The sequence below is a fragment of the Bactrocera neohumeralis genome, chromosome 4 (assembly GCF_024586455.1).
Source record: "Bactrocera neohumeralis isolate Rockhampton chromosome 4, APGP_CSIRO_Bneo_wtdbg2-racon-allhic-juicebox.fasta_v2, whole genome shotgun sequence".
NCBI classification, from domain to species: Eukaryota; Metazoa; Arthropoda; class Insecta; order Diptera; family Tephritidae; genus Bactrocera; species Bactrocera neohumeralis.
In genome coordinates, this window is record NC_065921.1 from 80,471,992 (window position 1) to 80,495,862 (window position 23,871).

At 38.6% G+C, this 23,871-nt stretch overlaps 3 protein-coding genes across 3 annotated transcripts; 1 reads left to right on the plus strand and 2 right to left on the minus strand.

Annotated features, from left to right (window-relative positions):
• Window positions 1-9,011: 9,011 nt before the first annotated feature.
• Window positions 9,012-10,734, minus strand: LOC126756060 (cuticle protein 16.8). The gene is made up of 3 exons (XM_050468872.1): window positions 10,163-10,734; window positions 9,615-10,004; window positions 9,012-9,426 (listed from the first exon to the last, which is right to left on the minus strand). Exons 1-3 carry the CDS (start codon window positions 10,181-10,183, stop codon window positions 9,238-9,240), a joined length of 600 nt encoding a protein of 199 aa, XP_050324829.1. The 5' UTR covers window positions 10,184-10,734; the 3' UTR covers window positions 9,012-9,237.
• Window positions 10,735-19,658: 8,924 nt separating this feature from the next.
• On the plus strand, window positions 19,659-20,574 carry LOC126756078 (farnesol dehydrogenase-like). Its single transcript, XM_050468904.1, has 2 exons — window positions 19,659-20,246; window positions 20,335-20,574. Exons 1-2 carry the CDS (start codon window positions 19,674-19,676, stop codon window positions 20,512-20,514), a joined length of 753 nt encoding a protein of 250 aa, XP_050324861.1. The 5' UTR covers window positions 19,659-19,673; the 3' UTR covers window positions 20,515-20,574.
• Window positions 20,575-21,681: 1,107 nt separating this feature from the next.
• LOC126756079 (trypsin 3A1) lies at window positions 21,682-22,707 on the minus strand. The gene has a single exon (XM_050468905.1). It carries the CDS (start codon window positions 22,705-22,707, stop codon window positions 21,871-21,873), a length of 837 nt encoding a protein of 278 aa, XP_050324862.1. The 3' UTR covers window positions 21,682-21,870.
• Window positions 22,708-23,871: the final 1,164 nt, after the last annotated feature.

Consider the following 23,871-nt stretch of genomic DNA (forward strand, 5'->3'; position numbering starts at 1 on the left):
TTTTTTTTTTTTGAGATCTCTTGATCAAAGTTATTTTCACTTCTCACTTGGTAAGGAGTTTTATAAAGCACTAATGCCAAATATATGACCCCACCATTATAGACAATTTCATTAAAAAATACTTCCAGGGGTTATTTTCCAAACGGGGTTAGATATTCGAAATAACAGATCTTGGCCGGATAAAATCCGCGACAGCACCCGTAATGTAGTACCGGCTGTGGTGGGTTACCTGCTCTCTGTTTTCTGTGTTCAGTGTTCAGGCCACAGGTAGAAAATTCTTGTTCCAAATTAAGCACCGTCTCTTTCCTTAGCTAAGGCAGATCGTTTTCGAGAAAACTTTCAGTAGTCTCGCGGAATGTTAAAGTGCCTTGCTTTATATAAGTGTTTTCTGAAGTAGTTATTTCGAAAAAAAACCGTCTCCACAACTAAAGCTCAAAAGCTTTTTAGTTTTTAGATCAGCCTAAATATTTCTGCTATCCCGAAAGTTTAGGAAAATCACTGAGATTAAAAAAATAGTAAGTACAGAAAAATATTACTGAAATAATATTTTACTTATCAGAAAGCTGCATAAAAGCTTGCTTCGAAAGCTATATGTAGCTATATGTAACTCTTAAGATAAACGAATTTTGGACTGTTTTTGGTAAAACTGTTATAACAAGAAAAATGTTGTTTAGCCAGAATACGTAAAGTTGTTAATTTATGTCTTAATCCGCATAATACTATTGGGGCCGAACTAAAGTATATGATTTTACAGCCATAGAAAAATATTCTTCTAATGACATTTTTTTAAAAAGCTCTCTGATCTTCAAAACACCTAGAATGATTTTTTTTGAGACTAAACGATTTTACAGGGTCTTAAGCAATAGAAAAATATTATTCTAATGATACCTTTTTAAAGCTCACTGGCCTTTAAAACACCTAGAATGATTTTTTTCGAACTTAAGTTGATGATTGTCATATAGCTTGAGAGAGTTGTTTCTTTTTAGAGCAATAAAAAAATATTTTTCTCATGAAATTTGTTTAAAAAGCTCTTAAAAGCTCACTGATCTTTGAATCACCTAGAATAATTTTTACGAACTAAAAGGTTTTACAAGGCTGTAAGCAAAAGAAAAATAGTTTTCTAATGATACCTTTTTAAAAAGCTCACAAGAGCTCACTGGTCTTTAAAACACCTAGAATGATTTTTTTCGAACTTAAGTAGATGATTTTCATTGCTTCCTTTTACAGCATATATTCTTCTCATGAAATTTTTTTAAAAAGCTCTTAAAAGCTCACTGATCTTTGAAACACCTAGAATGATTTTTTCGTACTAAAAGGTTTTACAAGGCAGTAAACAATAGAAAAACATTCTTCTAACTTTTTTATAAGCTCTCAAAAGCTCACTTACCTTTAAAACACCTAGACTGGTATTTTTCGAACTAAAGTAGATGATCGTCGATTGGCTTGAGTAAGTTGCTTACTTTTATAGCAATAGTAAAATATTCTTCTAATTTTTTTAAAAAGCTCTCAAAAGCTCACTGATCTCTAAAATACCTAGAATGATTTTTTTGAACCAAAAAGTTTTACAGGGCCTTAAGCAATAGAAAAATATTCTTCTAATGACACTTTTTTAAAAAGCTTTCAAAAGCTCAATGACCTTTAAATGTTATTTGTTCACAAAAAAGCTTAAAAGTTCAGTACAGATATGATGGTTTTCGTGATTTGAGTGTGCTAGATTGATACAGGCCGTTAGTACTTCTTAATAGAAAGGTTTGAGAGCTTGAAGTTCAATACTGACATGAAAAAGTTTTTCAACAATTTTTTCCTTTACCAAGGTACCATTTCAGGCAGCCTTTTTTAACAATTTTGCGACTTTAGGCGCAACTTTTTTCCGTCTATTTTGAAGAGAGTCGCATCTACCAATTGATGCTTTCTGACAGTTGAATTATTTTCTTTGCGGCAAAGCACATTGCCACCTAACTTTGAAATCTTATTCTAAAACCAACAAAAAAAGAACACTTGTATGGTACATAGTGGATTTTCAATTGCAGCCACATACATTTCGCTGTGCTTTTCTCATTGTTGTGTTTACAATAGTACTACAACAAAAACACCCAAAGAGCATTACTCGGCGAGCCAAGTGAATATTATTGTGTTATCTACGCTTATAGAAATGGTGTGAATTGAATTGCAAGTGGTCAGTGGTGCCAGCCAGTCGATCGTCCAATATGAAGACTGGCAAATGGCAAACAACAACAATGCGCACTAACAACTCAATTATAAATTGTATGAATGTGAGCTTAGAACTCTGAAGAAGTCTGAAGGGGCAACCATAGCCACCAACTACAAGTATGCACCAAAAATATATATTTTAAGGAATTCTTCCTGCTTCGAGCGGCGTTGAAGGAAGTTTGGAGCTGAACACACGCACATAAGAGTATATATAATATACACATGTATGTTCTTTTCACACTTATGAGTGGCCCGAGCTTGCGGACAACGTTGTGTGGAAATTGTGCGGCTGCTGCAAAGCTTTAAATTGCATTTTGGTGTTGTCGGCGTGGTTATGAAGGTGCATATAAATGCAGTTACAAGTGCGTACATACAGACATACAATAACATTGTGTGCGGCGCCCATATGTCTATTGAATTCTTTTGTAATTTGGGACTTCACAAGGAATGAAAAGTGATTCGATTATGCGGCAATCGAAAATGTATATGGAATGGTGCATGGCAATCAGGCAATAATAAGTGCGAGCGTATTCTTCAAATTCTACACATATATACATATGTACATATGTATATATTATTAATTTTTCTTACACACTTTTTCATAATCCTCCATCATTGAAAAAAGTGTGACAGTTTACATTTTCTATTGTCCCGATTGTTATGGATATATGTAGATATAGGAACAGAAACTAAGTAAGTATAGTAAAAGATGTAAGAAATTAAATTTAATTGGGAATTTAATTAACTTAAAGTTTTCTTATTAGTCTTAAATATATGAATGTAGGTAATAAGCGAGTGGGACAAAGCCTTCAAAGACGGCCGAGAGTTCGTTGAAGATATGCTTCGTTCTGGACAACCTTCGACCTCTTCGACTGATGAAAATATTAAAAAAGTGAAGGATATGGTGTTGGACAGCTCTGGCGAGTCTGTTCGAATGACGTTCGACCCGTCTCAATGAAGCTGATTTTTTTCAAAAAGAGTTCTGTAAATAGGTCTCTTTGGACATGCTTAATGAGAGGTGGTGTGTGTCGATCCTCTTTTCACGAGCCAAATCTTGGGCGCATGGTGAATATCTAGAACTTTATGTTGATGCGATGTTGAGCAGGCTTATTCCACTGTATTTGAGGCAGATTGCGCGGTCGCCCTTTTTGTGGTTAGGGCAAAGCGCAGTTAAATTCCTATCATTGGGCATGCTTTCATCCAACCATATTCTACAAGGAAGCTGATGCATGCTCCTTATCAGTTTTTCGCCGCCTTATTGTAATAGCTCGGCCGGCAATCCATCTGCCTCGCCGCCTCGGGTTCGCCCTCTCCTGGTGTTATTCTTTCACTGCCATTTTGCAGGCTGGAGAAGTGTCCCTTCCATAATTTTAGTATGCTCTGGGCATCAGTCACTAGATCACTTCTAGGGATTCTACAAGAGTATGCTCCGGTCTTGAAACCTTCTGTCAATCGCCGCATCGATATGTTGAAGAACTTCGCTTTGATGCGGATTGTGGCTAAACCTTCATCCACCAGGGTGAATGCAAGGACTCGGCGACGGAGACTCTCTCACACCACGAATCCCACACCGAATTTACGCTCCTTTTTAAGGCCACTGTAGTAAATGCCACAAAGGTCTACTCGTCTTAGTCCTTCTCCCGTTCATCGCACTTGTTGGACGGCGGTGATGTCAAACTTTATTTTTACGACGACATCAAAGCTGGGCAGCGGCACCTTCCCAATTAAGGACATTTCAGGAGCATGCCTTTAAATCGTATATAATCATTATTGCGTTTGCTGTGGTCGTCATCAAAGGGGAGTCGCAATCCGAGACTGTTGTTTCATCTTCAGAGAAGGTTGGGTCCCAAACCCAGCGCACAACACTTTAGCTCGCCTTCAAACGGCTGTTCTTTGGCTACCCAGAGGTTACTTGGTCTAAAACCGGAAGTCGTAAGCTGCTTGAGCCGAATGTAAAAGAATCGTTTCCGGCCACTTATATACCTGTATGTACATATACATATATACCTTGGTTGTAGCAATTAAAAAGGAAAACTTTTTGAACAGTATTTATTTCAAAAGCTACTCACTTAAGAAACTATGCTTTTAATATTCTCAATAATTTAAGCAAACTTGTCTTCGATTTGACTTCCACAATAATTTATTTTTTTCAACTAAGAGCTTCTACGACTAACTATAGATATGCAAGGCGCCAAAATTCATAAATATTCTTCAAAAAATAATTTGCAAGACTACAACAACAGCAACAAATAATAAAAGTGCTATAAAAATAATGCTGCAAATAAGTTAAATCCTTCAACTTGCAACTTTTCACTGGTGCGGTTGATGTTGCACAAAAAAAGTAGAAGCAATATGGTTGAAAAACGCTGCTGGTTGCCACAAAAATGTACGCCATGCAGCTTTTTATGCTCTTTTCGCTCATATACGTATTATGCCAGATATACGCATGCAAGTGTATGGTGCGCTAACGATTCTGCCTGGCGATAACGGTTGTACGACTGCAACTACATACACACACACATGCAGGGTGAAAGGAAAGGGGGCGTTTGCGCGCGTGGCAGCGGCAATGCGCAACACTTTACGTGCTATTATGGCGTATTGGAGCGCAATTCCGCTCTAACCGGAACTGTGAATGCGCAACAGAAACCCACAACAACGGCAACAACAAACACCAACAAACAAAAACAACAACGAAAACGCCAACAGACGCTGTATACACTAAGGACAGCGGTATGCTGCTGCTGAAAATGGCGGAAAAAATCGTACGTGCATACAAAGGATAACGGTGCAATGCAGCTGCTTGGCCGCAAACTTCTTGGTAAATCGTTTCGCTCACCTCAATTTAAATGCTGTAAAAAATATTGCCAAATATATGTATATGTAGGTATAACAAAATACCGTTACTACATATACATATTCGTAGATATAGTGTGTGCGCTGCATAAAAGCCGCATAAAAATGTAACAACAACAACTCGACCGCAGCATAAATGATTGCAATGGCAAAACGCAGTGGTGAAACACAAAAGTTTTCGCCTCGTAAACTTTAAATTGCACAAAAAAAACGAAATATTTGTAATAATAATACAGGAACGCAAGCGTTTAATACTCTTTCATCACTATTATTCCATTACAAGTGTTTCTTATTGTCCTTTGTGTTTTGCTTAATTCCTTGTAAGCTTAAATTGGGAATTTAATATACCATAAAGGCATTGGCGACATTAATATGGCGCGACTTCACTCTAACACATTACGTATTTTTACCAAATTTAAATAGTAACCGAAAAGCTGCTATAAGAAAGATAACTGAAAGCATTAAAAACTTGTTTATACCCCAAACAGGGTTTATTAAGTTTGTGAATAAGTGTTTTACTCCCAAAAAGTGGCGTCGAAGACCCCACAAGGTATAGGTATAGGTATATTTTAAACCCGGAAATTGTTAATTTATATTTATTTGGTCATCAATATTTTTCTTTTCACCCTCAAAGTAGTCCCCACCTGATGTAATACACTTATGCCAACCAAAATCATTTGAACAAACTCGCGAGAGATGTCGAACTCTCTTATCATCTCTCTAACACTTGCCTGACGATTTTCAGGCACCATATCTTTCACTTTTTTAATATTTTCGTTAGTTGAAGATGTCGAAGGTGGTCCAGAACGCAACATGTTTTCAACTATCTCATGGCCGTCTGTGAAGACTTTGTACCATTCATAGGCTTGTGTGTTTGATAAAACTGAATCGCCGTTGGATAAACAAAATTTTAGACAAATTCTTTGTTAGATATTTTTATCCATTGTAAATATCGCATCGCACTACTGAGGTGTACTGACTTAAGCAGCTGCTGTAAACAAAATGGTTGACAGATCGCGCTCATATTTGGCATACTAATTGAGGACAGGCCTACCAACTTAGCGAAATACCTAATAATTTATATTACCATTTCGGGGCACTTTTTTGTCACAATGTATATATATATTTGATCAGCGTGACGACCTGAGCCATCTCCGTCCGGCAACCATTCCCTCAGAAGACATCGGTTGCCTTATATTATTGTATAGGATCTATGGTGAAAAGGTGGGGACCCTCACCAAACATATTTGGCCAATAATGTTTTTTGTTGTATTCATCTAGTAGAGGGCACTCAAAAAGGCTACACTTACTAAAAAATTTGAACGGCTCATCGGCTTCTCAGTGGTTCTACGGACTACAGAAATGACTACTAGCACTTAGTGCCATTTTAAACACAGCACCCGTGGTAATTACCGGCAAGTGTATTGCTGTGAAATGCGATCTAAGGATAGCCGGGTATACCATATGAAGAGGTTCGAACAAGAGCACGACGAAATTCGCTCGGTAATTGTAAGCTTAAAATCAAGGAATGTATGTCCTCAGAGAAATAACATCAAGCTACTTCATCTTCAGACTCGTTTGGGTGCCTGGTCATAGCGAAAACGCTGGCAACTGCAAAGCCGATGAGCTAGCACCAAGGTTGAACACTCTTGCCCCGTTCACATCTCAATGAGACTGATTATCCAAATTGGCTCTTTTGTCCAAAGGTGATCGCAGATGAAAAGCTTGCTGCAATAGTAGGGGTTCTTACTGGACATTATACAACAGACATCCATGAGGTAAGACAAAAAATCTTGACGGACGCAAGTTGTGAAAGTTGTATGAAGAGGGTAAGTTGGAAATATCCAGGTCTTGTCCATTATTCAGCATTTACAAGGCCGAGGCTGGAGTCTCTCGGTAGTCTTACATTCGACATCCCAGGAGACATAGCTAAAACTACCATTAGCAGTCTCAACAAATTTGTGATAGACACAAAGCGCTTTGTCAATTTGCGACAGTTGTATGACCTATTATATAGGAGGTTCGTTTTTTTGGAGAGCGAACAATATTGTAGTGACACGCCAGACTTCCGGTAAGATCGCGAAGGTGATAACAATCGTCTAGCTGCTAATGGATCTAAAATGGCATATGGACATTTAGCTTCAGGGTGAAAAGACGAGTTGAAATCCGGTTGTCTGTCTGAGCATGCGTCCGTCACTCTTCATATAACGGTTCAAAATAGCCGCTGTCACAATTTGATGATGGGCGATAGAAAAATTCAAGTCGATACTACCCCAACTCCCATATTTTCGTTCCCAGACAAGCTCTCCCAGCGGTGCAGGTGTAGCGTTGTCCTGATGGAAGACGAAGCCCTTTCTGCTGATCACTTTGCTGGGCGTTTTTTTTTCGATGGCTTGCTTCAATCTCATCAGTTGTTGACAGAACAACTCATAGTGGATGATAACCTTTCGAGGCATCAATTCTGGTTTTGACACCATTTGTTGAGCTTCACCACGCTTGAACCATGATCTTTTTCGACCATTATTGTCGTATTTGATCCACTTTTTGTCCTCTGTTACCATTCGCTTCAGAAATGGTTCGATTTCATTTCGTTTTAGCAATGAATCGCAGATGTTAATTCGCTCCATTAAATTTTTCACACACAATTCATGTGGTATCCAAACGCCGAACTTCTTTTTGTAGCCAGCCTTTTTTAAATGTTTCAAAACCGTTTGATGATGAATGTTAAGTTCCTTAGCGATGTTATGGCTGCTTTTGTGACGGTTTTGGTCAATCTTTTCCATAATTTCATCGACTTTTTCAACAATAGTCGATCAGAGCGAGGTGCATCTTTCAAATCGAAATTTCCGGAACGGAAGCGAGCGAACCATTGTTGTCCTACTAAAACTGATACAGCATCATCTCCGTAAACTTCACAAATTTCATTAGTAGCTTGCGTGGCATTCTTCCCTTTTCAATACGCTTTTATTAGCTCCACTTGTATGTATGTTTGTTATACAAAAATTTCAAAATATAGCGAATTTCTTCATTATTTTCACTCAGTTTCGAACAACTGTAACTTTTTTTCGTCTTTCCCGAATTTTACTTTTTTTGATTAAATGAAGCTTAAAATACGAAAAGACTTTTTCGACTACTCAATATGTGAAATTGCTTGGATTCCGATCCTTTGTTTGATGTTTTACACCTTAAAGTAATTCTCTCTCTCTAATTTGTGCAAGTTGCAAGAGTATAAAATGTTTGGTTGCACCCAAACTTAGCTCTTTCTTACTTATTTTCAAGTTATAGTAGTAATTATATTTCACTTAATTAATTAATTTGATGTGCTTTAAGAGCGCGCTTTTCAGTTTTTTATATATTTTTATATGTTTATTAATTTCACACTGAGTGCGCCTCTTATAAAATAGTTGATAAGAAAGACCTACTCATTGCAAACACATATCACTTGGAGCTGCCAAGTACAAAAAATAATTAAGTACTGCTGATTAAATAACGTGATTGCCACTTGTAAGTAGTTAAATATTTACTCGAATATGTAAGCTAGAGAGGGTTCATTTACAGGGAGCTAAAAAAACGAAAAAAACGAGGTTTAAAAAATCGGAATAAGCGATTGTATGAGAGGTATGTGATGTAGTTGTCCGATCTGACCGATTCCGAGAAATGATCAATAGGATAACTGAATAATTACGGAGGTGCATTTCGAATAAATTTCAGACGGATATCTCCAAATTATACACTTTTTTTAATCCAAAAAACTTCGCCTCAAAAATCGTTGACTCGAAACCGACTTTAGACCAATAGTCCTTAGATAAAGTTGTATGGAATGAACCGTAAAACATTTCCCTCATACGCGATTTTATAGAAAAAAATCGAACTGCTTGAATATAAGTATCGCTGGAGGTGCTTATCGCTACTCTATAATTCCTCACACAAATAATTTCGCACAAATATTTGGAAGCTTTTAAGCATATTGTTGAGCGCACAAACACTTGATTGCGGTGCAACAAACATTTATTGGCAAGCCAAACATATTACAAATATATACTACATATGCACATTGCAGCTAAGGGGGTTGGTACACGAAAATCACAAAAGCAAATTACTAAGGCATTTAACTACGTAGAACTCAAGTGAAACATAGTATGTACAAGCGAACTAAAGAAAACTGTCTTCAGCTTAGTAGTGCTGATATTGCTCCTCCTCGCCATGGTATTGGCCATCATCCTGTGGATTGTTCAAGCGCTGCGCCTCGAGTTCGGCGCGCATGCGCGCATGTTCCGCAGCAATGCGCTCAAATTCACTCAGATGCTTGTGTGTGGCATAGGCGACAGCCTCGGTGTTGCGCGGCCCAGCGGCATAGGCAGCCTAATTTGCATTTAAAATGCAAAATAAATAAAATTTTTTGAATAAATTTTGAATAATGAAAAATAAAATTTAATTAGGCAGCTAGTCGTGCACGCTATTGACATTGCCGTCATAAGAAAACAACGCTGCAACTGCACAACTAGGCACGACTTGCAGCGCATCGCCAATAATAGGCGTGCCAAACTTACATTCGGTGCGCCGTTCACCCCCTCGGCGGCATGTTCTTGCGCAATGCGATTGTAGAGCGCAAAATGCTTGCGCTTCGCCTGCTTCACCGCCTCGGTGTCCTCCTGTTCGTGACTCAATTGCGGATGGAAACCATGCTCATCGGCCACATATTGCACGGTGCGCAATTGATTCTTCGGATCCACATAGGAGAAGGCGCCACGTACCACACCCGTGCCGTCGGATACCTCGGTATGTTGGCGATCCACATGACCTGGCGCACGGCCAGCCTGATAGCTGAAGACATACGGATTGGGTGGCCCTGGCTGTGGTGTTGTTGTGGTGTAGCCGCTCTGGTGTAGAATGTGCGAGACATCGGCGCGTGCGCAAGCGAGCGCGACAGCAACGACGACCTTTTTTCGTTGTTATTTTTCGTGCGAAATGAAAAAAAATTAAAAAAAATATAAAAATGCAAATTAGTTTACTTGCGCATGCGTGGAATTGCAGTTATTTATGCATATTTGTTTGCTTTATGAGGAAATTTTAAGTTATTACGGCGCAAGAGTCTCACCAGCTTAATAAACAATTTCATTATGGCGCACAGTAAATTGATTTGTCTGCTACACAAAAGTTAAAGTTCGCGAAGTTTGTAAGATTTTCGTTATTTCTTTATGCAATCGGCGATAATTTCTACTTTGACAACGCGTAAGCTTGCTGACAAGTTGTGTACGTCTGCAAATGTTGTACGCTACTAAAAACTCGCCTTAATAAACACTCGCTTAAGCTTAATAACAGCGACGAAATCACACTAGCAAAACAAGAAAATGAAATACGAAATTTTGCTTATTTTTTTGAAGTTCGGAAAACCGGTATTTTGTAGCTTTGTAACGGATTTGTACAACAGATTCACTACTTCTGCATGTTTTACTCATATATATTTGTATCTCCGTACATATGTCCAACAAAGAAACGTCACCAGCTCAGTAAAGCACCTTTGCTTTGAAGCTTCGAAGCTGTAGTTAGACTCATATTAACATTGATTGATTGAAGCTTTTGCCAAGCACGATGAGCCGTTTAAGTAGTATTATAGCAGCACATGAGTTTTCAGGTTCGCCTCAATGCTCTGTGACTTAGCGTCTAAGTCAATGCGAAGATGCTGCGAAACTTGTTTTGTTCATTCAAAATTTTAATTTCACACTTTACAGATTACGTTTTAAAAAATGCGATAATAAATGTCGAATGTTATGTTTCGTTCTTTCGGTATATTTATGCCTCGTAATCATTTAATAAATTTTTCAGTTTATTGTTTATTTTATTTATGACAATATACATATAATTAACTTAGTATGAATGAGTCATTCCGGTGAGTGTTCGAGAATAAACAATTTTGTAACAAAAACAATTAAATTATTGGAATGTTTCTTTACAGTTTCTTCTACAAAGTTGAGCAAAACAGTTTATGACGCTGTTTAACCCTTGTTTTTTGATTTACTTCATCAAACCGGAAGACACTTGAACAACTCAGCTCTATAGTACTAAAATAAAGACACTCAGCAAATTAGGTCTATAGTACTAAAGCTCGACAAGCACTAAAACACGTAAAGAACTCAAACTACTCAAGCACAAGAACTCCTAAGACGCAAGAACTTATAAAGCACAACAACGCCTAAAGCATTAAAACTCCTAAAATAAAAATAACTTCTAAAACACTAAAACTCCTAAAGCACAAGAACACCTAAAGCACTAATACTCCTAAATCACATGATTTCCTAAACTACTAAAGCTTTAAAGCTGTTAAAGTTTTTAAGCACCGAAAGTTTTACTGCTTTTCCTAAATCACTGAAACTCCTAAAGCCCATGACTTGCTGTAGTACTAAAGCTTTTAGTGCTTAAAGCTCCTAATTTTTTAAGCTGTGAAGGTTTTACTGCGCAAAATCTTTTAAAGTAATAAAACAACTAAAGCTTTAAATATCATACAATATCAAAACTTAATAAGTACGAAAGCTTTTCGTACATTAAAGCTTCGAAGACAGTAAAATTAGTAAATTACTAAATAGCTGAAAGTACAAAATTACTCAATACAGCATCTTTTAAGCTTTGAAACTTCTAAAGTAATAAAACAGCTTTCAATTTAACTATTTGATGTAACAAAGCTTATTAAGCACGAAAACTCTTCTAACATGAACGCTCCGAAGAAAGCAAATTTTATAAATTACTGAAGCACTGAGAGCACAAATTCATTTTAAGACTTATTAAACACGAAAGCTATTCAAACATTAAAGCTCCAAGGGCAGCAAGAGCTATGGTTTTTTGTTAATTAAAAAGGTAGTCGGATAGGTGCCGCACCCCAGGCTGCCGCACTTAGGTCAACATTAAGCCCATTAAGCCTTATCCAGCAACTCTGTAGATTCGTTAAAAGTCCTGATTCTTTTCCAACCTAAGCCTTATCCAGCAACTTCATAGATTTGGTAAAGGACACGATTCTTTTCCACCCCAGTTACCTAACGTCTTTTAAATTAGAATATAAGAAGCCGGAGAATATATCACTTCTCATCCAGCTGAGTGCGGGGCAATTGCATAGATAATGTTCCACCGTTTCATCATTCTTCATGCATGCCCTGCAATCCCCCGAATACATTATTCCCATTTTCGCAAAAGTTATAAATTAGGAAAGCACTGAATGCGCAACAGCTCTTAAAGCAGCATTAAGTCGCTAAAAACTTTAAAGCTCTTAAGACACTAAAGCTCTCAAAACACTAAGTATCCGAAGTCACAAAAGCTCTTACGCATTAAGACGCCCAAGAAAGCTCTAAAGGCCCCCATAAAGCTCTTTAGACTGAATTATTGATATACGGGTTTTAAGTTTTACAGCAAAAAGTTCAGTTAAATTGTTTTAAAATTTTTAATTCAATGTTAAAAATACTTGGTATCGGTTCTTTAGATTACGTAAATGGTCAAATGAGCTAAGAAATAGAGTACTTTGTAGATATGGCCAGTTTCGGAAACTCTTCGATGAATTTCTTAACTGATTTTACTAATTTATCCTACAAATGTGTTACCAGAGATAAATAGCATCCCTGCATTTGCTCTAACCTAAACTAGCATTCTCTCAAATACCACTTGGTCCATTCTTTCAGTTTCAAGTACTCAAAAAGTTTATAGAGAAAAGCTTTTAGATCATCCAGCGCAATTTGGGCATGATCACATGAAATAAATGCAAAAGTAAATCCGTTATGTCAGCTGAATATTATGAAAAACTAGCTCTCTTTCAATTAAGTTCTCTTCTTAAACTCACTTCTTACAAATTACATTCGTTCATCGGCTTGGTCTCGCGCGAATGCACATAAGAATGGAAATGGAAATTGTATCGCTGCGATCACTTTCAGTGACACCAAAGTAAATTGGTATATTTGTAGAGTATTTGTAATTCTTCTGCAATTACTAAGAATTTTGTATTCTTTAAGAAACAAGAAATTCTTGTATGTAATTTTATCTCTCGTTTTAGCATCAAAAATTTTGTAACACTTGTAATATTAGTGAACATTTTAAAGAAGCCATAATATTTAGACAAGTGTAATTCAATACTGAGGTCAGGGTAATGCAAAGTAATCTTAAATACCCACGTGCTGTTTAGGCTTAGCGTCAGCAGGTTGTTCACCTTTCACACATAAGACGATCAATGCGCTGCATTTAACGCTTAATATCACACACACGTTAAAATTGCCGTTAATATTTGTATTTTATCGGCTTAAAGTTGTTACAACAACAAAGAAATAATTATTTAATTATATCTGAGATGATCTTAACTTTCGTGACATTCAATTACTTGAAGAAAAATCTTTGAGCTCAGTCAACAGATCTAAAGAGAAATGCTTAGTTTTTCGTGTTTGGCTCCTCGAAGCGCCTACAGCGAACCAGTTCTTTGCTTCCAAATATTTCGTTGCTTGCGAAAGAAGCATCCAACCACCAACTTCTAACGCATTCATTACATTCTGAATTCCAGAGTCTAGCTTAAAGAGTATGGCACTAGCTTCTACGATAAGTAATGTTATTAATAGATAAAAGTCCAGGCCTATAGTGAAATATTTCTCCCAAACTTCCAAAGCTTTGCATTCTCGTCGTTAGCTCTCCGACATATGTATATAGAAACGAAGTCACTTCAGTTTTTGAAATTCTCTATCCAATTTACAAAAAAAGTCTTAGCAGCCAGGTATCTTCTCAAGTACCGAGAAATCACTTGTTCATGAGTAAACCAAATATGCTCAGACGATCCCAAAATGCCCCTATGTTGAGTAGTACCACTCCCAGAACGGAGTTCCATAAAGAAAGTATCGAAAAGCATAATAAAAAGAAGCTGTGGTTTCTGAAGACAACTCACTAATGGATTGGGTATGAAACCAAAATTATGGAGTCTGAACTTACGGTTCGGAGTAGAACTTGACTCTGAGGTCTACTTGTATCAAAGTCTCCACTCGAAATGCTTAACTTTTAACTGTTATTTTCAGAGATAAATTACTCAAAAGGCCAGATCTGCTATGTTTCATAAATAACTCAATAACTTTGTATAGTCCGATTTATAGTATATATATGTATATTTAAATTAATGACCACTACCCTATTTAATCGTTAAATATATAGGAAGATTTATATTATCAACATTTCTAATTAATTAATTTTTTTTTTATTTTTGCTAAGCGGTTAAAGGTTATCAATTTCGGCATAGAGAGAGAGATGCTTTTCTGTTTTGTCCAATTATACATATAAATGTACACATTAGGGTGGGTGGGTAGATAAAACAAATCGTCTATAGTTTCATACTTAACAATTTAAACGATTTATATACAGAGTCTTAAATAATAATATAAGTTGAGATCTAGACTGAAGATGTCTTGTAGTAAATATTTATTTAACCCTTTTGAGACTCAAAAATTAAATTTTTATACCCTGAATAAAGTATTTTTGATTGTACATACCTCTTTCCCCCAAGAAGCTGCTTAGTTTTCGTAGCCGCCAATATCAGTCCAATATAAGATATAGCTGTCATACGAACTGTTCGGTCAAAATTGAGATATCTTCAAGAAATTCGGCATGGATTATTGCCTAAGACTTAAACTTGTGATGGTGCAATCTCTGAAGAAAGTTTTCAGATCGGATGACTATAGCACATAACCATACAAACTGACTGATCAAAATCAAGTTCATTCATTATTGGATAATATACGGCCGAATAGACCACGTTCGCAGCAGCTCGGACTGACGTATGGAACGACTTGGCGCATTATACGTCAAGATCTTAAATTCAAAGCATACAAAATACTGCTTACTATATGCTAGAACTGAAGCCACTCGACCAACTCAAGCGGCATCGCTTCGCTCTATGGGCTCTTGAAGAGTTCCAAGAATACCCCATGTTCTCGAGCCAAATATCGTTCAGCGATGAGGCCCATTTCTGGCCCAATGGATAATTAAACAAGCAAAATTACCGCATTTTGGGACGAAAAGCAAACTGAAGAGATTGAAGACCTGCCATTTCATCCAGAAATTCAACCAACGTTTCTCACCCATCGCATTAATCAATGGTTTTATTGAGAGAACACTTTGCTAAGCACGTTTTGGGCCGATCGAATGGCCACCAAGATCGTGTGATATCACACCGTTATACCTTTTTCCTGTAGGTATATGTAAGGTCTCAGCTGCTGGCGTATGACGACGATATTGATATCATCGGCCTCAACACCCGCGCCGTTAGTTCTGCTTTCTCCAGGCTGGACAAGGAAGCACAGAAAATGGGTCTGGCAGTGAACGAGGGCAAGACGAAATATCTCCTGTCATCAAACAAACAGTCGTCGCACTCGCGACTTGGCACTCACGTCACTGTTGACAGTCATAACTTTGAAGTTGTAGATAATTTCATCTATTTAGGAACCAGCATTAACACCACTAATAATGTCAGCCTGGAAATCCAACGCAGGATTGCTCTTGCCAACAGGTGCTACTTCGGACTGGGTAGGCAATTGAAAAGTAAAGTCCTCTCTCGACGAATAAAAGCTAAACTCTATAAGTCGCTCATAATTCCCGTCCTGCTATATGGCGCAGAGGCTTGGGCGATGACAGCAACCGATGAGTCGACGTTACGAGTTTTCGAGAGAAAAATTCTGCGAAAGATTTATGGTCCTTTACGCATTGGCCACGGCGAATATCGCATCCGATGGAACGATGAGCTGTACGAGATATATGACGACATTGACATAGTTCAGCGAATTAAAAGACAGCGGCTACGCTGGCTAGGTCATGTTGTCCGGATGGATGAAAACACTCCAGCTCTGAAAGTATTCGACGCAGTACCCGCCGGGGAAGCAGAGGAAGAGGAAGACCTCCACTCCGTTGGAAGGACCAAGTGGAGAATGACCTGGCTTCGCTTGGAATAACCAATTGGCGCCACGCAGCGAAAAGAAGAAACGACTGACGCGCTGTTGTTAACTCGGCTATAATCGCGTAAGCGGTGTCTACGCCAATTAAGAAGAAGATATGTAAGGTCTAAAGTCTATGCGGACAATTTCGCTTCAATTCAGGACTTGGAGCAAAACATCACGCGTGTCATTCGCCGGTTACCAGTCGAAATGTTCGAACGAGTTATCGAAAATTGGACTCAATGGATGGACTAACGAGACGTAGCCGCGGTCAACATTTGAAAGAGATAATCTTGAAAAAATATATACCAAAGAATATTTTTTCGAATAATAGTAAACATTCCCCATCAAATTTGAAGTTTCTGTGTGAGTAGGGAACCAAAAGTTTACGTTTTGACTTGTTTTTTGTTCCTAATGCCCAAAATAGACAAATCATATAAGTTTAGTTAATTAATTAGAAGGGTTAAAATATTAAATTTGCATTTCTATATGTAAGGACCACCCTATTCATTTTATTATTATTATAAAAATAAAAGATTTTAAAAAATTTAAAACCGTATACTTAAGAACTGCCCTAATCTAAGTACATCAGAGATTTTTATGCAAACAATTGCTTGCAAAATAGATGTTTATTCATGGACACAAGTACCACCTTAATGTATATACCTACATATGTGAAGATATATCACAAAGAAGCTTCTTTAAGCGCACATAAGTCATGTAAGAATGCTCATAATTAGCGAATATTCCCCGAAGTGATGGGGTTTTTCCTGAATCTATTCAATAAGCAAAACAAGATCGCTCATTGCGGATGAGCAATGTTTAGGTAAAGCTCTATGTTAATTGAAAGCGTTCAGTTGTGCAAAGCCGTTTAGGGTACTTGCAAGCAATCTAAATATTTAATTCAAGTTAAAGTGGCGTGTGTTCCGAGCTGAGCGTTACGTGTGTCTATAGTCTGAAGATAAAACAAAATGCCGTTACTACGAGCGTGTTTTTTTGTGCTTTCGCTATATTTACTGCTGATAAGTGTGAATGGTGAGCAAAAATATCAAATAAAAACAATTAAAAGTATAAATTAGTAAACTATTATATAAGTGTACAGATATAATTACTCACTGCGCTCTCTTTATAATATTGACTTATCATTTTTCTATTATAAATATTTATACAACAACTTAATATACCCCACCAGCCAATTGTGATGTGTATGGCACGATACTGAAAAAGGGTGAAACTAAGGCGGTAGCTGGTAAATGCAGCCAAATCGTCTGTAAAGGCGCCAGCTATGACGATTTCGAAGTTAAAGCGTAAGCGATTTTGAAAATTATGATTTTTATATACTGAACTATATCTGGTTATTCAATATATTTTAGCTGCCCCAACGCTTATGCGCCCAAAAATTGTAATTTCGTACCGGCGGATCTGAGTAAACCCTATCCACAGTGCTGTCCACATTGGAAATGCTAGAGGAATTGTATACACACTAATTAAATATTAAACAAAATCTATAAGAAAAAGTATCATATTTATATAAAACATTATTTATATACTCAACATGAATATTAATTTATAACGGGTGGTTTTTTGGTGTTTTGAATTGTACTAGTGGCAAAGCTGTCAAACCAGCTGTCAACGAAAATTAAAGCTTTTGACATGTCAGTACAGTGTACTTTGATTATGTGAAGACTTATACTGAAACAACGCGTGAAAGTCGCATAAACTTTATACCACCGCCCGTGCTCTATGGCGAAAACTTGTAACTATATTTTTACCATCAAACCATTTTTAGCGATGAGGCAGTTTTCAGGCTTGGCGGGATTTTTCGTTACTGGCGTAGGCACCGCCTGCGTGGTTATGGCCGTGTTAACAGCAATTCTCTCCAAAGAATCAAAAATCTTCCGCAAAAACTTTCCCTCGAAATCTCCTAATGCCGGCTCATCAAATGTTAGCATTGGTCATGGCTCCGTACTTCATAACAGCAAAGTAATGAATCTTCTTCTGCTTGGTTGGCGTAGACACCGCTTACAGCGCGCCAGTCGTGCTTCCTCTTCAATATTTAGTGCCAATTGACAATTCCAAGCGCAGCCAGGTCTTCTCCACCTGGTCTTTCCAACAGAATGGAGGTCTTCCTCTGCTTCCCCCGGCGAGTACTGCGTTGAACACTCTCAAAGGCGGAGTGTTTTCATCCATTCATACGACATGGCCTAGCCAGCGTATGTCAATGAAGTCGTATATCGTTCCATCGAATGCGGTATTCGCCGTGGCCAGAACCTTTCTTTCGAAGACTCGTTACGTCAACTAATCAGATGTTATCAGCATCCAAGCCTCTGCACCATTTAGCGGGACGGGAATAATGAGTGACTTATAGAGTTTGATTTCTATTCGTCGAGAGAGGACTTTACTTCTCAATTGCCTACTCAGTTCGAAGTAGCAACTGTTGGCAAGAGTTATGCTGCGCTGAATTTCGAGGCTGACATTGTTGTTGCTGTTGATACTGGTTCCAAGATATACGAAATTTTGTACAACTTCTAAGTTATGACTGTCAACAGTGTCGCTCATGCGGACTGGTCCCTCGGGAAGTATCGTGGTAGTTGTGGTTAAAACCCAAAGGCGGCAAGAATTGACAGTTTGTCAGTTGACTGTGTAGTTGTATTGCAACTGGGTGCCGGACCCAAAGTACGGCAGAGGTTTTAGATGGTCCTCGAACCCTATCAAGGTGGTTAGGTTAACCATGGTTCTAATAGTCACCCTATAAATGTTTTCAATAAAAATCTCAACAAAAATCTACATATCTCAAACTTATTTAGAATAACTGTTGGGTAAACATACTATTACATGTACAAATGGCACCTTTAATAATTGCTACACTGGGCGTCATATAAATGTTAACGTTACAAATATAAATTTCGGAAATTCGGAAGAAGTCTCAGTCAACATAAATGAACTTATGATCTTTGGTATTAAACATACTTTTGAATTTCAAAAAAAAAATCGGGCCTTCTCAGATGAGGCCCGATTTCGGCTTAATGACTTCGTAAAAAAAGACATTGACGCTATTATCGGCCTTATTTCCTTCGAAATGTGGCAGGAAATGGCGTTTTCATCAATAACGAGTCTTGTAACAGGATGTCGGCCGACTTTTTTCCAGAATTTGATGAAATCGGGAGAACGATCTCTACTTCCACCAAGACGGTGCGCCGTCTCATAATTCACGTCATAACATGGACACATTGTTTGCAAAGTTTGGCGACTCGTTAACTTCGAGAAATGCCCCAGTCGAATGACTGCCAAGATCATGTAATTTAACGCCTCTACATTATTTTCTCTGATGGTATATTAAATCAAAGGTTTACGCCAAGTTCCAAGAAGATCCGTTATTTTCGAACCAAATTTTGTTCAGCTTCTATCTCGATTAGTTATATTTGATACATATAGTACAACCGTTAGGTGAACAAAACTATTATACTCTGCAACAACATGTTGCAAGAGAATACAAACTGTACACTTTCTTGTGATCACCAGTGTATACCCCCTTACCCATTAAGAATTATAAAAAAAAGCTTATATACTCATTCACACAGTACACAGTTGGCATCTCGCTCTCTCGATTCGTTAGCGCTAACAACTCATAGGTATGCTAGAGCAAAAATACCTTCGAGCAATTCAATTATAATGGAGCGTTGGTCGAAACGTGTTGCTGTGGTCACCGGGGCCAGCTCCGGCATTGGCGCCGTTATTGCAAAATATCTCGCTAATAACGGTATGGTGACTGTGGGCTTGGCGCCACGCATAGAACGTATCGAATCACTGCGCGATGAAGTGGAAGACGAAGCAAAGGAACGCATACATGCACTTAAATGTGATGTCACCGATGAACAGCAAGTTGTGCGAGCCTTTGCAGAGATTGAGAGCTCATATGGCCCCATTGCTGTTTTGGTCAACAATGCGGGTGTTGCACACACCAGCACGACACTGCTGCAGCCTAAAAATCTACAAGATATACGTGATGTTATCGAAACCAATATTCTTGGCGTGATCATATGCACTCGTGAGGCATTCCGTTCGATGAAGACGCAGGGCGATGACGGACATGTCTTTTTGATTAATAGTGTCTGTGGTCACAAGGTGCCGATGTTTCCGAATACCACAGTTAATGTTTATCCGCCTTCAAAATTCGCAATCACCGCCTTAACTGAGGTCTATCGACAGGAATTCCTGGATCAGCAAACAAAAGTGAAAATAACGGTGAGTTGAGTACGCGCTGATTGCGTTCCGTACTTTGTGTGTACATATATCAAATACGAGTATTTACATATATGCATATGTATTTTAGAGTATCAGCCCTGGCTTGGTGAAAACGGAGATTCACGTTGATGAAACTCGTGAGGCGCTAGCGAGTATGCCCTATCTCAAATCGGAGGATATTGCTGATGCCTTGATCTATTGTCTACAGACTCCACCAAATGTGCAAGTCCATGAGCTGACCATTAAACCAATTGGCGAAACAATTTGAACTATAATTTCATTGAAAGAATAAAAGTTAACTGAACACTATAATGCGTCCAACCGAAAATCGCCAGAAAATCCAATGATTCGACTATGTAACTCTGAAGTTCATACCTAAATGAATGGGTGCCGCTACGTGGTTTATGGGAAGTAGTTACACTGCAGAATGCGAGCGCATGACGTGAGTTTTAATAGGTTCTGCGGCCTCATTATCGATACCACTTTCAGTGTCTCATATTCTGGGACCCTCCCATTGTTTTAAGCATTGCTTTTCTAGTGCGTGACAATTGAACAAGAAAGGCTCCATTTTTTCCCCTGATTGCTGTGACCAGTGAGTATTCCAATCATGTTCCTTCATCATGTATACTAAGAGTGAAGAGTGTATTTTTGATCCCGATAAATCGTTCCCTAGATTTTTAACCTTCCTTACCATGCTCTTGTCCAGATCGTCGATAAGATAATTATTGAATGACAGCAATTGATCACTCTTGGCAATCGCGTCCACTATCTCATTGCCATCGATGCCTTTGTTACCTGACATCCAGCTGAAGTAAAGTCGCTTGTTCCTGACGTCCCTTTCAAAACACTTCTAGCCAACATGCGAGCCGAGGTTACTGCGTCGATTGACTGTCAATGCAGATATTAAGTGTTGTCTGCTGATGCATTATTGTATATTTTAACTTACTACCATAAGCTTCAAGTAGAATTAGAAGCTTTATTAAAAAATATACATAAGATGAAGCTAGTTAACGACTTAACGACTCAACAAGTTCAACCCCGGAGGGTTCGGAAGCTAATAGTTTCTTCTCACCATTACCATTTGATTTTAGTTTCGGCATAACGGTGACATTGTTTCCAACATTTCAGCATAGAACTTTAGAGAGGTTTGTTTAACCAGAAACGCAAATTTAAACATTTGGACCCCAAACCGGTACCCGGCGGTACTGACAATAGGGTTCATTCAAAGTTATCGATGGCTACAGTTGTTGTTTATATCGACGATTAGGCAAAATACATGAAGATTGTACCTAAAACATACGAGACGGTTTCTAAAACAAGAAAATGGTTTTTGGCGACATAACCTCACTTCCTTTTTAAATTATTAGTTCTGTATTTATTAGGTATTAGGTTATTGTCCTCACTAATACTGTCCTACTAATACTTCGTAGGCTAGTTCTTCTCATCAAAGGTAATACTCACAGAATCTAAGTTTAGAAGCTAATCAGAACTATATGATCCTATTTTTGAATCGAATCAAGACTATAAGAACATATAATATAACTTAAGCTTTCTTACAAAAATGCATTTCTTATACTTAATTGTTTTGAATTTTAACCCCTCTTAAAGAACTACCAATTCAAATCTAATTCGCCGCCAACTCGATCCAGTCCTTGTACTCTGCCACACGTGTATAAATACCGGGGATACCCGGTCTTCCACAACCAATGCCGAACGACACTACACCCACCAAAACATATCGCCCACGTGAATAGCCCACCAAAGGTCCACCGGAATCTCCCTTACAGCTATCACGTCCACCACCCAGCGCACCGGCACACAACATTCCCTCGGTTACACGCACGGTGTTACTGTAAGCGGCCTGGCAAGAGCGCTGCTCAAATTGCTGTACAGTCACGAAGCGTAAACGTGGCGATCTCAAGCGCGAATCCTCTGTAACGGTACCCCAACCGCTTGCAAAGAATACAGTATGGTATGCAACTGCCATATCTGCGTTTGAGGCCAACGCTATCGGCTGAATATTTGCGCTAAACGGTAGTGAATATGTCAACGCCAACACTGCAATGTCATCGTTAATAGCGTTAGCTGGCTGAAATTGCGGATGTATGAAAATGCGTCGTACCGGCAAATATACACCACCGCGCTCGTGCTCCGACGAACCGGCGCGCACGGCAAACAACTCCGGCATATCCCATAACTCGAAGCAGTGTGCAGCGCTCACTATAATCGTTGGGCTATAAATGGCGCCACCACAGCGGTGGACACCTTCCTGCTGGATGGACACTTGATAGGGAAACTGTGATATTTGCGCCTCGTAGCCGCCCACAATACGTCCCACGGAAGTCTCTAACTGCCTTGGAGCCTGCTTCGTTGTTGCTGCTGCTATGTTGTTTTCAGCCGCGGAGAGCGTTGCAATGCTCAGCAGCAGTAAGATTGTAGACTTGTATGCGCGGTCGTTCATTTTAAATGCTTCTTAAGATTCAAACGCGGGCTAATTGTGGTGTCTCTTATATATACGCTGGTTCTAACCAAAAACAACTGTGTACATAGTTTATAGCTGTGAGGAGGCCAAGATGTTTAGGCTTATCTATACGAGCTAATACATCCGGCCTCCGCATTACAAATCTAGTACAATGAACTTGCTTAGTTTACATGATATTGACCTCCAAGCAGCTGCTGCTACATATCTTTACAACATAGAATTATGTAGGTGTACTTCGGCAAACATAATCTAAGATACGAGTTAGGTACGTTACAGTCGTGAAGTTTTAAATTTTTCAGTTTTTTTAAGCTATATTTGCTGGAACCTTACCATCGGCGAACCAAGAGACATAGCCGAAACTGATATTAGTCGTCTCAACAAATTTGTAACAGGCTCAAAGTGCTTTGTCGAGCTGTAAGGATCTTATAATTCAGTATATAAGACTAAGAAAGATTCTTCGTATGGACGACCTTTTAACCTAACTTAACCTATAGTTACATATTTGAGTTAAATAGTAAAAAAATTAAAGCAGTTACGGTTTTATCTCGTCGACTTAGTTAAGGAAACTCTGGATGCTCCTGGGAGGCGATTCCGCTTCAAGCAAGTTACTACAGGGATGGTTTCACAAGCCTCACTGTGTAGATGTTCGATAGGAGACATCAAAAGGCATCCCAATATAGATCAGAGGGCAGTGTTCTGCCATGTCTGAAGCTTCCCCGTGCATTTCACTGCATCCAGGCGACCATATTGGTGCGGCGTTGTTAAGAACCGTCCGGCCGATTGCTTTGTATGCTCCCAACAACGTTTCTTTACCTTTTCCTCTGAGGATTTCGTTGTGGTTCTATACTTTGGAAATAATCGCAGTCGAAATTTTAACGCCATCGACTGCAATAATATGGTCAAGTCTGTACTCCTTCGTCCAGTTTGTGAATAGGGTCGCTGTGGATTTAGTGGGAGAGTGCGTTAGATTCCGTAGCGAACCTTAGAGGGGAAGCGAAAAAGCGCGAAGAGATAGCCGTTTACTTTTGGACGCATTCCATCGATTCCATTGCCCGATGTTATTATTATGAAATCATCAGCGTACAAGGTGTTAGAAATTAGCCCTGGTGGTTGAGAGAGTTTCGAGATGTAGAAGTTAAGCAG

Excerpts from the sequence above, each read along its gene's own strand:
- LOC126756060 (XM_050468872.1), bottom strand. The coding sequence starts at position 10,183 with ATGAAATTGTTTATTAAGCTG. Across the intron at positions 10,005-10,162 it reads TGAAATTGTTTATTAAGCTG|GTCGTCGTTGCTGTCGCGCT; the intron begins GTGAGACTCTTG and ends CAACGAAAAAAG. Across the intron at positions 9,427-9,614 it reads GGGTGAACGGCGCACCGAAT|GCTGCCTATGCCGCTGGGCC; the intron begins GTAAGTTTGGCA and ends AATGCAAATTAG.
- LOC126756078 (XM_050468904.1), top strand. The coding sequence starts at position 19,674 with ATGGAGCGTTGGTCGAAACGTGTTGCTGTGGTCACCGGGGCCAGCTCC. Across the intron at positions 20,247-20,334 it reads AAACAAAAGTGAAAATAACG|AGTATCAGCCCTGGCTTGGT; the intron begins GTGAGTTGAGTA and ends TATGTATTTTAG.
- LOC126756079 (XM_050468905.1), bottom strand. The coding sequence starts at position 22,707 with ATGAACGACCGCGCATACAAGTCTACAATCTTACTGCTGCTGAGCATT.